The sequence below is a fragment of the Epinephelus lanceolatus genome, chromosome 11, assembly GCF_041903045.1.
Source record: "Epinephelus lanceolatus isolate andai-2023 chromosome 11, ASM4190304v1, whole genome shotgun sequence".
In the NCBI taxonomy this organism is placed as follows: Eukaryota; Metazoa; Chordata; class Actinopteri; order Perciformes; family Serranidae; genus Epinephelus; species Epinephelus lanceolatus.
In genome coordinates this window covers 30323795-30338904 of record NC_135744.1, presented here as the reverse complement: position 1 = coordinate 30338904, position 15110 = coordinate 30323795, and the positions used below count along the sequence as shown (strand labels likewise).

The following is a 15110-nucleotide window of genomic DNA, read 5'->3' as shown; positions in this document are numbered from 1 at the left end:
CAACATCAGACAGTATTGTAGGCAGTGTCATGTTATATAATACATGGCAATAATATGAATAAGGATTCTGCATTGTGTCTGTTCATGGTAATAACATCCACATTTGATCATATCCACAGAGCAACACAAGACTGTTAACATGATTTAAACAAAGCATTTTACTGTAACACATTGATGCAGATCTCTAGAAAAACCTCATGTCCTTGCAGTACATTTTAATACAAGTCACTGCCTTTTCCCGCATCTACTGTTTGGATTATTTTACACCACTACAGCAACAGCTTGAGGTGTACAAACTGTGAATGCTGCTGAGGTTTTGGGTAACAATTCATGGCATAAAGCCACAAACTTTAGGACTATCAAGATTCATCCTGGGGTGAGTTATGTCAGTGTCACCTCCATGCTTTACAGAATACAAACGTAAATCTGCATAAAGTCCAGTGAAAGTCTTGTTGGGGCGAAAGAGCAAGATAACAGGAAATCAACGATGCCTGTTGACCCCCTGTCGAGAAAAGTAACTATTTTAGTCCATTCAGAGTCAAAACATCATGGCATCCAGACCGTCCTCCATGAACTTCTTGTAAATGGCCATGAACTTTGCAGTGAAGGCCTCGAGGTGGTAGATAGCTTTGTTGCCGAGCTGCAGTCTGTGTTCGTAGTAGGCTGCCATGTGAGCCACCTCCGTCTTCAGCTGACCATCGCAGTTGCTTAACAACTCTGTTACCAGACCCTGTTGGAGGATTGGACAAGATAAATTCTCATGACCTTAAACATCACTGCAAACTGTTTCAACACTATATGGGAGATGAGGTGTAGTGAGCGGTACCTTCATGATGATATCAGCAGGGATGCAGTGAGTCAGCAGCTCGTACAGCCTGGCTCGAACCTCCAACAACCTGGAACAGACACAGACAGGGATTCAGCGTTAGAATAGGCTCGTTCGAGATGAACTGCGCCTCGCCTGAAAAGTAGACGAAAGCAGGCGGCCGCAGCGGGGGGCAGTGACAAAAAGCTGCGGTGAAGTCGGACAGTTTCCCGACAGTTTCCAGCAGCCTTCAGTCCGTGCAGGAAGTCACAGACATACTAACATCCTGTCTGGAATGATGTCAATTCATTAAAACAGTGATCAGACCCATTTATCAGTTTGTTTTCACCATCAGTCACACAACATGTTTTCTGTTCACAGAATAAACCTTCAGATCAGACAAATACAATCTTAATCTCTAGAATTCAACAAAAATGAGTAGTTTATCTAAAACGTCATCTTGTTGAGTCGACGTCTGAACCAATCAGGTGAGAGCCAGGCGGTGCAGTCGGTGGAGAGCAACTGCAGCGCCTGGCTCTAAAAACTGCGGCCGCCTCGCTCTTGCGGCTTTATCGCCGTCCACTTTTGTAATACGTCAGAGCAAGTCGGGATGAAGTCGGACACAAAACTAACTGGCATGCACTGTGCGCCAATCGCTGGTGATCGAATCTGTGCAGGACTGGCTCATTTCGAACGAACCTAATATCCCCTCAAGTCTGGACAACTTTAGTCCCTGACAGAACCAACTAAAGCTCTTCTCTCTCTCTTTGCCTCTCCTACCTCTGAGGGCTCTGCTGGCTGACGATGGCATTAGCGGTTTCTCTGAGGTAGACCTCCCAGTCCGTCTCCGGGACGTCTTGGTCTGCAGAGAATGGATACCTGGGAAAGATTTACACACACTAAATAAGCAGATCCTTTCCATTTATATTCGATGTTAATCCATGATTGTAAGTTTTGTGACAACTTACTGCTGCACTCTGCAGGCCTCACACATCAAAAGGGCTTTACGGAGGTTGCGACCAGACTTGTCACTGATTTGCTTTGCCAGCTCAGGTGGGAGGAGCAGACCCTCCTTTTTACAGATTGATGTCAGAACACTACAGACCTGGCAAACATAAAAAACACGTGAAAATGTTGTTGTTGTTGTTGACATCATGCAGCGTATTTTAGGTGTTCTAATGTGCTACTTTCAGATGATTACTAAGTAGATTTTTTTTCCTTCTTACCTCTTCTGTGCTCGGCAGAGGAACTCTGATAGCCAGACAACGGCTCTGAATTGGCCCAATGACTTTGGAGGTGGAGGTAGAGCAGAGGATGAGACGGCAGGTGGACATGTACTTTTCCATTGTCCGGCGCAAGGCGTGCTGGGCATCCTTTGTGAGTCTGTCCACCTCTGTTAGCAACACCACTGAGAACAAAAGTATGCTAATTACAACAAGAGTGACAGTCTGATATTATGGCTTCACAGAGCTTCAGCAAAGCTGGTTAATAGAGGGGCGATGCTCTGATTTAAAGACGCTCTCAAACATGGACCAGCATTCAGGTTAAAGTGGCCTAAAGGGATGTGTTTCTTTCCTACCTTTAAAGTCTCTCTGGGTGCTTGATTGGATTTGCTGAGACTGAGCCACAGTTTTAATCAGCTCTTGAATCACCACACGGTCCTGGTTGCCAGCATCACTGTATAACACAGAACAGAAATACTTAATTTTGGTTGCACTTAAGTCCAATTTTTGTCTGCAACAGCGTACATATCTGCTCTGCAAACCACTTGTCCTGTGTTTTTCTTGAAAAAAATATTACAAACTAAAAATAAGAAATTTATATTATGTTTTGTTGGTTTAATTATCACTAGTTTTGAATTAATGCAATGGAATACCATAGATGAAAACCTTGGTTCCACACAGCCTATCAAACCTTGCATAAAGTACATTGTATCATAGGTAGATCAGACGGTCACAGTGAGCCAGACAGCAGCATGCTAAACAAAACAACCAAATACTTTCATGTTCTTATTTAACTTACAAACCTGAGCAGGTCTTGTCTTGCACCTCAGTTTGTTGAATGAGCTACCAAACATTCACAGGGGGGAAAGTGCACTGCTAACATAAGTTTGCATAATAAATAGCTAATTTAAACTCAACCATAAAGACCTTTTACTCTTAATCTGCAAAATAATCAATGACAACAGCTGTAAAAGAAATGCAACCTACTCCGAAATAAAGTGCAAGTGCAGGTGTCTCCAAACTGTGATAAAGTACAGTATTGGGGTAAATATAGTTAAAAAGATAGTTCAGATTTTCTGAAGTGGGGTTGCAAGGAGTACCTATCTATAGTCAGTGTATTACATACAGTAGATGTCTGCCAGGATGCTCCCAGTTTGGAGAGGCAGGGCACTGTCCGACGTGGAAGCGAAGAATTGTATTGCTGGTACATGGGGGTAAAACATTTTTTAGCCAACTGAAAAAAGTCCCATGTTTAAAAAAAAAAAAAAAAAATCAATATCAGTTTAAGTGTATGCTATATTGGGAGTATCTTTACTGCTTTACCTTTCTGTCAGATGGCCCTTTAACAACTTCAGATCTTCATCTATGCTCTCATTAAAGCCACAAGATTCCATTGACAAAAACAGCAATTTTAGACGGCTGAACACAGGAGCTGCTGGTCTGCTGCTGCTTCGATCAGTTAGTTAGTTTGTATTATTGTGAGACTTTGGTGACTCCAAACTCACCCCTTCAAATGCCAAAGTCACACAATGACACTGATTAACTAACTGATTGAGGCAGTGGTAGACCAGCAACTCTTGTATTCAGCAATATTAAATCACTGTTTTTCTCACTGGAGTCTGGCTTTAAAGAGAGCGATGTAATGGCTTAATTTTCCCGTTGAAAATCACGGTCTGAGATTAAGGTAAAGCAGTAAAAATACTCTCAATATACCGCCCACTTAAACTGGTATGATTGTTTTAGCTAGTATGTTTTTTTTAAAGTCGCTAAAATACATCTTGTTAATGACCTCTCCACAGCAGTAGATTGCTTGGTCTCCACTTCAGACTCCTGCCTCCAAACTGGGGGCGTGCAGACAGACATCTGCTGTACTGTTCATACAAACCCACTTCAAATATTCTTAACCATCCTTTTAACTACTTTTTATCATTAACTGACCTTGGGTTGACTTCCAAGTGGTAGTTGCTGGCTATAGTGTTTATCTCAATTTTCTTCTTTGAGGGAGCCTGGAGATAAAAACAGGTGTGCATGTAAGCTTTCATCAGACAGTATGATTGTGAACTCATGATGACTGAGAGGAGAGGTGGCTGGAGAAACTGTATGCTAGTGGTGTACTGTAGTGGCAGTAAGTTATGACATTATGTCCTCTCTCACCACGATGGTCTGGTGCTCTATGCGGAGCTTCTCCACCCCTGGTCCATACAGCTCCCTCAGCAGACACATAATGCGGGTCTTCTTCCCCGCACCTGATGGACCGTACACCAACAGGTGTGGGAAGTCGCCACATTGAACCTGAAACCCACATTTAATAATAAAGGTTTGAGATGAGATGAAAGATGAATCTAGCAACAGCGGCAGTCAATGACGTTATCCCAAAACAAGATAGATATAGTGGACAAAGCTAACACAAACAAGCTAGCTTAACTCAGGCTGCTCTCCAAATTACATTTACACTGGCATAGCCGAGTTAACAACGCTCACATAGCAATATTCATCTCGGTACAGTTCAATAAACTTGTTTGTATCAGTCTATATGCAGCTATTGAGTATGAAGCTAATGCTAACATAGCCTGGATACACAGTTAGCATGCAGGATGTTTCTCCTACCAGGTTCTTCAGCTGCGTCGCTTGCTCTTTGTGATAGTCGAGCTTCCCGAGAGAAGTCGGTCGGTATTTATCCACCCACAAACTCATCGTGTTACGAACTTAGTAACTTTTATCGTCCGTGTTGACAGCAGACAGTCTACAGTTAGTTAATCTCCCGCGAAATACTGTTCATACGCAACCCGCGTTAATGCTACTTCCTGTTGAGCTACGGGCAGCCGAAGCGGTCAAAACTACTACAGGCGAATGGTAAAGTAAATCACTGTCATCGCGTGGAAACCACAAACTGTAAGTTAAGTAGCTTGTTGTAGTTGGGAATGGCGCTTTTCATCTTTAATTGGCAGGGCAGTTGTTTTGTCTGGTGTAAGCTACCAATGAGTGTATTCTGACAGATGTTTGTATTAAGAGTATTAGTTTTATGCAACACTTTTGGTAGCATTACTGTGCAGTGCACTCGTCATGTTGGTTTAAGGGCATCAAATTAAAAGTCATATTTTCTGCAGTGGTGAAAGTGGTAGTTACATCATGAATTCAAAATACTTACTTTGCTTACCTGTAGCTGCATCTTTTAACATTTTATTAAGACTGACATACTGACTATTGTATTTAATACTTATGTTGCTGCTCTGCATGTCTGCATGTAATGCTGTGTGTTGGTGCATGTCTGTTTGTTGTTGTGTTATTGTATTGTACTGATGCTCTGCTGTTGCTTGCATGGCTTCTCTTCTGTCATGAGGATTTCAGTTTGCAGTAGTTAATGCTGTCTTTATGTCTCTATGCTGTCTTTGTCCTGTGAATTTTATCCTTTAATTGCTTTCAAAACATATTGCCAAAGAACTGTAGTTGAAATTAGTCAGCAGGCCAACACTTGCATATTTACAAAAATGTTGATTAATGTGTGTTGCCCTTATGAATAAAGTTAATGAAATTAATCTTAAGTGACTTAGAAGTACTATCAGCAAAACACACTTTAAGATTTAGTATGTAGAATTTAGTGGCATTTATTAGTGAGAAATGCAGATTGCACCCAGTGGAAATTTCTCCTGTGTGCCAAGCGTGAACTCCCAGTTAGGATTCCTTCAGTGTTCATTGTTCTGGAGGCTTTTACAGAGAGCCAGATTATTTGCAGAGGTCTTTTCACCTCCAAAACAAACAGACCAGGTGATTTAAACAGTGAAAACACGGAGTAAAGCAGTTTCATGTTACAAATCATTATTTCTCCAATGCTGCACATCACAGAGAGGCTGCTAACTACAGGGGCTGATGCAAAAACTAAAGACACAAATAGCCCTATCTAGAGTTGGTGTTTGGTTTGTCCGATTTTTGCTCCTGTAGGAACATGGCAGGGCAACATGGTGGACTTCATAGATGAGGACCCGCTCCCTGTGATGTAAACATCTCAATCTTAGGCGACGAAAATAACAATTCTTATTTAAGATGTACTCAATTTTGTGCCGATGTATCCCCCTAAATTCTACACACTGGACCTTTAAAGTATCAAAAGTACAGTATAGTGTAGTGTAGTGGGAAAGTAGCCTATAATATCATGCAGAATTACACTTTTGACAATGATAAATTGTTACAGAATACTATATGATTGCATTTTTAAGTAGCAAGTACATATAAGAGCATTCCAATGTTGTACTTTGTCAATCCAGAGCCAGTTACTGCTGGGTAGATTAGTAGTGTGGTACTGCATTATATCATATCGTCATATTTTAATGTAAAAACTAAGTTACCTGAAGAACTATAAATGTCAAATAAATGTAGCGGAGTAAAAAGTATACAGTAGTTACCTCTGAAATGTAGTGCAGCAGAGATGTAAAGTAGCATAGAATGGAAATACTCAAGTACAACTGTGTCAAACTTTTACTGCGTTACATTCCAGGGCTGATCTCCTGTGATGACATGCCTCTCCAGCGCTCCACAAGAGATGACCTACACGTGTGTCACATTTGCATGACTTCTGCTGTTATGTCCAGGTTCATGTAGAGATTTGTGTGTATACCATACAGGACAGCCCTGGATAAGACATGTGTCCTGTTGGGAGGGCGAGGGGTTAATGGGGACCCAGCAGCTACTTTTCCCCCCAAGGGTCCACGAGCAGGTTAATCTGGCTTGTCCTATATGGAATTGGGAGGATAGCATCTTTTCTTTGTTGCACCAGATTTGCAGTGTAGTTTACAGTGGAGACAGGACAGCTACAATGACACCACCAAGGAATGTGAGACAGTTAATGCCATGCAACCAAAACAAAAGCTCACAATGTCACCATGCTGTCTTGTCGTGCCACAACGAGACGGTGTGACATGGGAGTTTTTGGAGGAGCTCAGCTCACTTGTTTATCCAACAATCTGATTTTGGGCCTGCAAAAATACATATGTACATTTCTATAAACTTTACACATGATCCAGTCATTACATTTTTCTTTCCCTTTAATTCCATGTTTTCAGTCATGCAGTGACAGAGTTGGAAAGCACATTTTTCTTTGCTTATCTGACTTCATGCGCATGAATGTTTGTTGTCAAAATAAGTTTTGTCGTCTTTCATATTTTACACAGTATCTACAGTATGCACTGTCCAGATAACACAGCTTACATAATTCTCCGTGGGTGTTTTTCTGCAGCTGGTCTTGATTAACATTTTACGTGCTTTCCCCCAGTGGAATTGATTTATAGACCTCATCATACAAGACAATCAGAACAAATCTAAGCACATTATCTTCCTTTTTATTTGCTCTAATTGTTTTATACATGTCGAATCTCACCTTGCCTTCCTTGCTCGTCTTTTCCTCTGCCCTGCTTTTCTGCAGCCTGACCCAGGTAACTATACCCCTCTATGACAGGAATGTTATATATGGAGGAGCGTGTCTCGGCAGGTTGGCGTAGCTTGTACTGAAATACATGTTTGAGTTATATTAATTAGCATCCATCATCACGGCGATGTAGGACAGTGAAACATCTGGGATGGCTGGTGGAAGTTTATCAAGTTTCCTCATGCAAGATGAAGTTCATTCATATTCATATCTGTCTGACTCATGAATGAGTGTGTTTTTATTAATCGCCTGATGGTTGTCAACTTGTGCTGATGCTGAAAGGCCTTTTTTTTTAAAAGGCATTTTAAAGTGCCAGTTCACCCAAAAAACACAGGGAAATTTTCAGACTGCCACAGACTATCAACTGTCCATCTCCAAGCAGAAGAAGAAAACAGCTGACAGCAAGATAAATGTTGAACTACCACGATGATGTGGCTGAGTTTTTGAGATTTTGTAATGCTGCAAACTTATCTTTGCTTAGCTCCTTTGTATGTGGATGAATTACAGCCAAAATCTTTATATATGTTAGATAGTACTCTGGGAAATTATATATATTGATTGTGTGGAAGAAACTTTACAGACAGCAGTTCAGAGTACGCCCAACACCTTGACCAGATCTCCTCTCCCTCAGACCTTGAGGGTCAAACAGGTTTCAACAGGCAGAACCATGCTCAAGGTTAACGTGCAAATAACAGGTCTGTACTCTTGACCCACAGAACATAAAATTCTATGTTTGCTGGCAAACCTGAGGAATTCCACAGTCCATCGACAGCTTTGTAAGGACCATAAGTCCTTTCTTGTTGATCAAGACAGTATGAACTGAGAGAGGATAAGAAGATGTTAAAAGCATTACCTCATGTGTTGTCGAGAAATGTGCTTCTAAGGTAAAAAACTCTTTGCCTCGAGCCATATTATAAAGAATTCAGTGAGAAGGAGGAATAAGGAGGGGGAAAGGTGCGACTCAGACCCCAAGCCTTTTAATCAAAGTCTGTTTGTTTAATATACGTGCAGCTGTTTAATCTATTTCCACAACAGACCTTTATATTCCATTTGCTTTGTGCGCTTTATTAATCTTTTTTCTCTCTCTTGCACATGCATGCATTCACACACACATGCTCACATGCACACACACACGCACAAGTAGCACAAACACCTGCCTGTGGAACTCGCTGTCTTCTTGCTGAGGTAATGTAGGAGGGAAAAGCATTCCTCAACCCTGTCTTTTTCTCTCCTCCCCTCACAGCATTTCTTGTCTTTTCAGAGGTTAAACTCACTCTGTCTGTTTTATAGATGTCACGCAGTGTTGAGGCACTACGTCGCCTTGGCTGGATACTTGTGTTACATCCCGGTTCTTCAGAGTGCTGCGTTGGATGTGCTCTTGGATGACACAACTTCTGTACAAAACGTCTGGTATGTTGAAATCTGAATTTTGTGTTTCTTTATAGAGCAGACTACAACTCCTAAAATATTAAGAAAAAGGTGACAGTTACAAATGCTCCTGTATGATAATTATTGTGATTAAGATGATTATTTATTGACATTTGGATGTTGTTAAGTTACTGTATATGTAATATTTTTTAAAGGCCACTTGACACATGATGACAAATGACTCATTGTTTGCAGGTATGCACTCTTTTTGTGTTTTACAATAATATAATTTCCAGGATTTGAACCTAATTTTAAGGCCCACCGCTATGTGTTTGAAAGACAAAGGAAAAAAAGCCAGGCAAGGAAAGGGTGTGTTTGCCACAGCCAAAAATATCCACCAGGAAAAAACAATGTGTTTGAGCAAAATGCATATGCTAAAAAAAAGTCTAAGACCTACAGAGTGGTGTGCCATGTGGTTTTTGTGAAGACAAATGTGTTGCTGATTTTAGCATGGGTCAGTCACATGTGTGATTCCTTTTAACACATATCTAGTACTAACAGTAAGGTATTCACAGTATCAACATAGTGGGAATATTATTTTTGCTATAACAATTTTAATCACTTGTGGTATGGGGCCACGTCTTACTGAGAGAGAAATGATTGGCCATGATGGAATGGATAAACCAAGATGCAGTTGCAGCACTCTTAAAGAGACAGTTCACCCTAAAATCATAAATGCATATTTTTCTTCTTACCTGTGGCGCTATTTATCAATCTAGATTGTTTTGGTGTGAGTTGCTGAGTGTTGGAGATATCAGCTGTAGAGATGGCTGATTTTAAAATCACCTTCCAGGGGCGTCGGTGGATTAGTGGGTAGAGCAGGCGCCCCATGTACAAGGCTGTTGCCGCAGCGGCCCACGCTCGAATCCAGCCAGTGGCCCTTTGCTGCATGTCATCCCCCATCTCTCTCTCCCCCCTTCACGCTTACCTGTCCTGTCCATTAAAGGCAAAAATGCCCAGAAAAATATCTAAAAAAAAAAATCACCTTCCCAACTAGATGGCACTCAAAGCGCCCAAAAAATAAAATTAAACAAAACCCTCAACAGCAATGTCTCTTTCCAGTAATCATGACGTGGTTACTCAAGATCGGTGGTTCCCAACTGGTGGGTCGCGGTCCAAAAGTGGGTTGTGAGTCCATTCTGAATGGACCACAAATGACTAGCGAAAGTGTCAATTTTGTGAAAAAAGCACACTTTATTTTGTAGTACAGTAAATTTCAGCATAGATTTTTTTAATTTGAAGTCCTTTTTCCAGTTGTAGAGTGCGTGACAAACAGTGGCAGCAAATTAACTTGATGTCATGGCCAAACGCAAGTATGACACCGAATAAATGAAACTGTGCTGACCTTGAACTAATGACTAAGGAGGATTCTGGACCCTGTGGTTGGACCAGTTGGGAACCACTACTCAGAATAATCCACAGAGCTTGCTGTGGGCAGTTTTATGTAGGAGCTATTTTCAGCCTACGGAACTACACCTCGCAACTATATCACGCAAAAGGAAGCTTGCATCCACTGCTAGCTCACCTAGCACCACTGAGCTAGCTAACGTTACAGCTCAGCCGAGGAGGACGCCACTACTGTTTGCATCTTGCGCTGTCACAAGCACAAGCCTCCGGTCCATGAGTAGATGCACACTTCCTTCCACACTGATATGTTTGGTGGGTGTAGTTCAGTAGGAAGAAGATAGTTCCTACGTGAAACTGCTCACAGCGTGGATTATCTTGAGTGACTGGGTCATGATTTCTGTTTTTTCAAATGTATTTTTTTGGCACTTTGAGCACTAGAAGCCGAGTGCCATCTAGTTCCATTATATTCGAGAGAAGGCAGACATCTCTACAGCCGATATCTCCAACACTCAGTCACTCACACCAAAACAATTAAGACCGATAAACAGCACTAAAGATGAGAGAAAACATTTTTGATTTTGGGGTGGACTGTCCCTTTAAATCTGTAACAAATCCAGACTTGAATCCAGACATACACTGTACATTCATTTACAGAAACAAATGACACTGGATTAAACATGAACATATTCTTTAGTGTGCACATGTGTGAACATGAATCAGTTTGCTCAAAGTTACATTCAGTGTTTCTTTCTTTTTCTCCGTCTCTCCACAGCTCAGGTGTCAAAGGAATTTTCCAGGGCATTCAAGTGTGGGCCAAAGTGTAAATATCGCCCGCTTTATTTTAGCAACTGTACCTTAACTGACAGTTACTGACAGCTCTGTCTGAATGAGCCACCATCTCTCACTATAAAAGACTCAGCAGATGAGGCCTGGTACCCTGATGCATGAAGGTCCAGTAGCTGCATTGCCTGTTCAGCAGCACCCGAACAGGCATATTTACCCCCAGGCTGTGGGTGTCTCTTTGGGTGATCTGCAAGGTCAAGTTCCCCTCCTGACTCAAAGCTCCAACAGTAAAGCGAGAACCATGTCTGAACCTGTTCCTCTGCTACACTGTGCTCCGAGTGCCGTGGCCAGTCATGCTGAAAAATGGAAGGAGCTGAAGCTGGACATCAGCTCCCCCTGTCACACATCTAATCCTGACTTAAAGCAGAATGGACACTGTGAGTGCAGTTCAGACGTGGCTCCTGGAGCAGGTGGGGTCATGGATACAAGTACTTGCAACGATCTGTTAGCATCTGTGAATGCACCAGAGGACTGTTCATTGGATCTGCTGAGAATAGTAAAACACAAGCCCAGTGCCATTGTGTTCCGTGATTATGACTGTAGCCCTGACAACCAGGCGACCTCTGATGTCGGGGAGTCGTCTTCATCCACCACTGAAGAGGGAGAGGGCAACAACGATGACGACGAGGATGATGATTTTCCTGAGACGTTACAATATAAGGAATTCCTGGTCAGTCGTCGCCGTAGAAACTTGAGCAGGAACAGGAAGTGCTCGTGGAAGAGGCAGGATGCCCAGCCTAATAGCGCTGCATCTGGCGGGCAAAAGCCCACAGACAAGGATAAACCTGAGTTCGCAGGTAGCCCGGAGGAAGAGGAAGCAGCACAGAACAATGGAAAACAGGTAAGAAAAACAAGACAGGAGAAGAGAGATAACAAAGAGAATGAAGTCTCAGTCAGTGGGTAGAACTGCCGGAGAAAGCAATTCAGTAGCTCTACGTTGGTGTGACAGTACAGGCCTTTTTCACAGCAGGTAAAGCATGTTTTACTAATACCTGTATATATTAACAGTAAGAGCTCTTTTCTATTCAAGTGTTTCAGAGTGTAGAACACAAGGACCCTGAAACTGAAGCAGCTAAATGGAATTTAACCAACATCAATGTTTTTATTTTCAGGGAAGGGAAAAACAGTGTCTGCAGGTCCTTAAAAAGTCTTTAAATGCCTTGAATTCAATTTTATAAACTCATTCATTCATTAATTTCTGTAACCGCTTATCCTGTTGGGGGTTGAGGGGGGCTGGAGCCTGAACCAGCTGATATTGGGCGAGCGGCGGGGTACACCCTGGGCAGGTCGCCAGACTATCACAGGGCTGACACATAGAGACAGACAACCATTCATGCTCACATTCACACCTACGGCCAATTTAGAGTCACCAATTAACCTGCATGTCTTTGGACTGTGGGAAGAAGCTGGAGTACCACCAGAAAACCCACGCTGACATGGGGAAAACATGCACCAATTTTGTGAATATTAGGCCTTAAAATTCATTAAATAGTCTTAAATTTGAATTTAAGAAGTCACAAACATTGTATATAATTTCATTTTTTTGGTCACATGTTACAAATCTTTAACCCTACCACTGAACCTAATACTTTCTTTTATACTTTCACTCACTTGTTGGAAAAATGTAGATTAACCCGACTCACTCAAATAACCATAATAACAATGATAATCTTTGTTTATAAAGCACTTTTCAAATCAGAGTTACAAACTGCTTTTCATGTCAATAATTAAAACAGACAAGACATGAAAACAACTTTTGAAAGAACTGATAAAAACACTGAGGAAATAAAGACCTGTTAAATGAACTAAAGTAAAATCAGGAAAGTCTTAAATTTGGTTTAAAATGATCTTGAAAAGCATTAAATTAAAGTGTCTGATAGCTGTAGACATTATGAAGGCCTATTTTGTAACTGTAAAACCTACTTTCAACACTAGAGGGCAGCAAATGGTTTCAAACAGTTCAACATGCGCTTGTTTCCACTTGACTTCCCCTTCATCGCCTGTTGTATTTTTTCAGCTGAGGGTCCAATGTGTCCTCCAAATATTTTGAAGAATGTGAATGTGAATTCTTGTGATTTTATAAATGTCATAATACCAACCAGAATCAATATGATTGATTGCATCATTCACATTCCATGTGCTGCATACTGTGCATGTTGCAGTACGGTAGTTGATGCATCCTGGTGGATCAGTGGTCATAGATGCAAAAATGCATGTTATGCTTCTCTGCTAAAAGAGTTCATAATTGTTTAAACTCTTTGGACTTTTTGAAGTGAAAGAGAAAAACATGTTGGGAAAAAAAAGGGGCCATCTGAATAAAAATTTTGGCAGGTGTAACTTCAATCTTAAATTCCTCTCATTTTTACCCTGCTCTGACCTGGCATCCCCACCTCCCAGCATGCACCATACCAGCAGGCGTCCATCGTAGCAATAGTGTGAGCGTGCCCCTAACCGCGTTCTCACACCTGTCAGAGCAACCCTCAGTCTCTGGCACGTTCCCATAACAGTCCTCTGGCACACTGCACACTCTTCTCCCCTCTTGGACTGATATGAAAGGATTTGTTCTCTCCGCGCTTCTTTTGTGATGTCGTTCTCAGAGTTTGACCACGTAGCTTTTAAAGTCACTTATTGACAAGCTTTGGCAGTGCTCATTTGAATACCTGTTAAGTCAAAGAGGCCCCATTGTGGTTGCACATTCTTGGAATATCTTGGCTCGGGCAGTTTCGTCACACTCCACAATGTGGGTAACAATTTAGAGCAGGAAAAAAAGAATTTGAGCTGCGTTTAGCGTGAAGTGAATCTTACAAGCTTGAGTCCAGTACAGTTTTTTTTTTTTATCATGTCCCAGTTCTGTAGGCGTTTTGACTCCTATCTCCGCCTTGTGGCTGGGCACATGGGCACGTTACTGTCTCAACCAATTCAGCATGTTTTTCTTACTTGAGTATACAAACTATGATTTGTTTTCATAGATAAACAAAGGTGTGACTCGAGCATCTTTAAGAGTAATTCTTTCATTCCGAGAAAACAAAACTTGGGATAGACCGATATGGATTTTTTAGGACCGATACCGATTTTTTTCCATCACCCTTAGCCGATGACCGATTATGGACTGCCGATCTTCTTGAGCCGATATTTGGGGCCGATACTGCTTTTGCTCCCTCAATTTACATCAAAAAAATGACACAATGATAACAAATATTACAGGTCTCAAGTTTAAAATAAGAAACATTTATTGAACAGTAAAAAATACTAAAACAAGATGTAAAGTTGAGGTAGAACAGGTAGAATATTATTATTATTATTATTATTATACATTCAAATAAAAAAAAGAGTTCAGTGCTCTTAAATCTTCCAGTAATGTCTTTATAAAATAAACAAATATTTAAGCTGAAGCATAAATAAAACAACAACTACTGTACACAGTAGGATTCGCTGCATGTGCGCTGCAGGGTCTTCCGGCAACACAGAGCTGCCCATGGATGCCTGTCTGTAAATCATGCCAGGGAAAAAATAAAAATAAAAATAAATCCGTGAACCCACACGCGTATGCTGATACAAGTAAAACTCAAATATCGGACCAATATATCGGCTGGCCGATGTATCGGTCTATCCTTAAACAAAACGTGCAAGCAGTCAGCCATTGCTGTCATTTCCAGCTGTAGGCCTAAATCTGGATTTGTGATCATCAGGATTAGTTTGCAAGTGAAGATACTGCTGCGTACGTCTTTGTCAACATAATTATTTAGTTGCAGTACCAACATGGTATCGTCATTGATTTATGCACAGATACCTTTCATGTCAGATCAGCAGAGCACACTTCAGCCCAATCTCAACAGATGCCTTGCCCCTACCACTTAGCCCTTAACATTGAATTTTGCATGTTCATGTTTAGGGGTAGGTCCCAGTTCTTTGTTTGGATAGAGGGATAGGGCTACATGGCCCTCCAAACTGAAGTTTTTAGAGGCACGCTCCAAACCATCGGCAAGATGGCTGCACAAGCAACAAAAAGTAACCAACAACAACCAACAAATGTATTTTTATTGTT

The 15110-nt window shown here is 41.4% G+C and overlaps 2 protein-coding genes across 2 annotated transcripts in view; one reads left to right on the top strand and one right to left on the bottom strand.

Annotated features, from left to right (window-relative positions):
- Window positions 1-140: 140 nt before the first annotated feature.
- Window positions 141-4823, bottom strand: rfc3 (replication factor C (activator 1) 3). Its single transcript, XM_033637355.2, has 9 exons — window positions 4636-4823; window positions 4183-4320; window positions 3967-4034; window positions 2385-2482; window positions 2032-2213; window positions 1774-1910; window positions 1586-1684; window positions 827-896; window positions 141-730 (listed from the first exon to the last, which is right to left on the bottom strand). Exons 1-9 carry the CDS (start codon window positions 4720-4722, stop codon window positions 539-541), a joined length of 1071 nt encoding a protein of 356 aa, XP_033493246.1. The 5' UTR covers window positions 4723-4823; the 3' UTR covers window positions 141-538.
- Window positions 4824-8776: 3953 nt separating this feature from the next.
- stard13a (StAR related lipid transfer domain containing 13a) overlaps window positions 8777-15110 on the top strand; it is a 78209-nt gene continuing 71875 nt past the window's right edge. The window contains exons 1-2 of the mRNA XM_033645664.2: window positions 8777-8857; window positions 10995-11906. Of these exons, the coding sequence (XP_033501555.2) occupies window positions 11145-11906 (762 nt within the window). The 5' untranslated portion in view covers window positions 8777-8857; window positions 10995-11144. The remainder of the gene's footprint in view (window positions 8858-10994; window positions 11907-15110) is intronic.

What these genes read in the sequence shown, in the direction of transcription:
- rfc3 (XM_033637355.2), bottom strand. Translation starts at nt 4,722, where the DNA reads ATGAGTTTGTGGGTGGATAAATACCGACCGACTTCTCTCGGGAAGCTC. An exon ending in CGACGCAGCTGAAGAACCTG is followed by an intron (nt 4,321 to 4,635) that starts GTAGGAGAAACA and finishes TGTGGGTTTCAG; the next exon opens with GTTCAATGTGGCGACTTCCC. An exon ending in CACTTGGAAGTCAACCCAAG is followed by an intron (nt 2,483 to 3,966) that starts GTCAGTTAATGA and finishes TGTGTTATACAG; the next exon opens with TGATGCTGGCAACCAGGACC.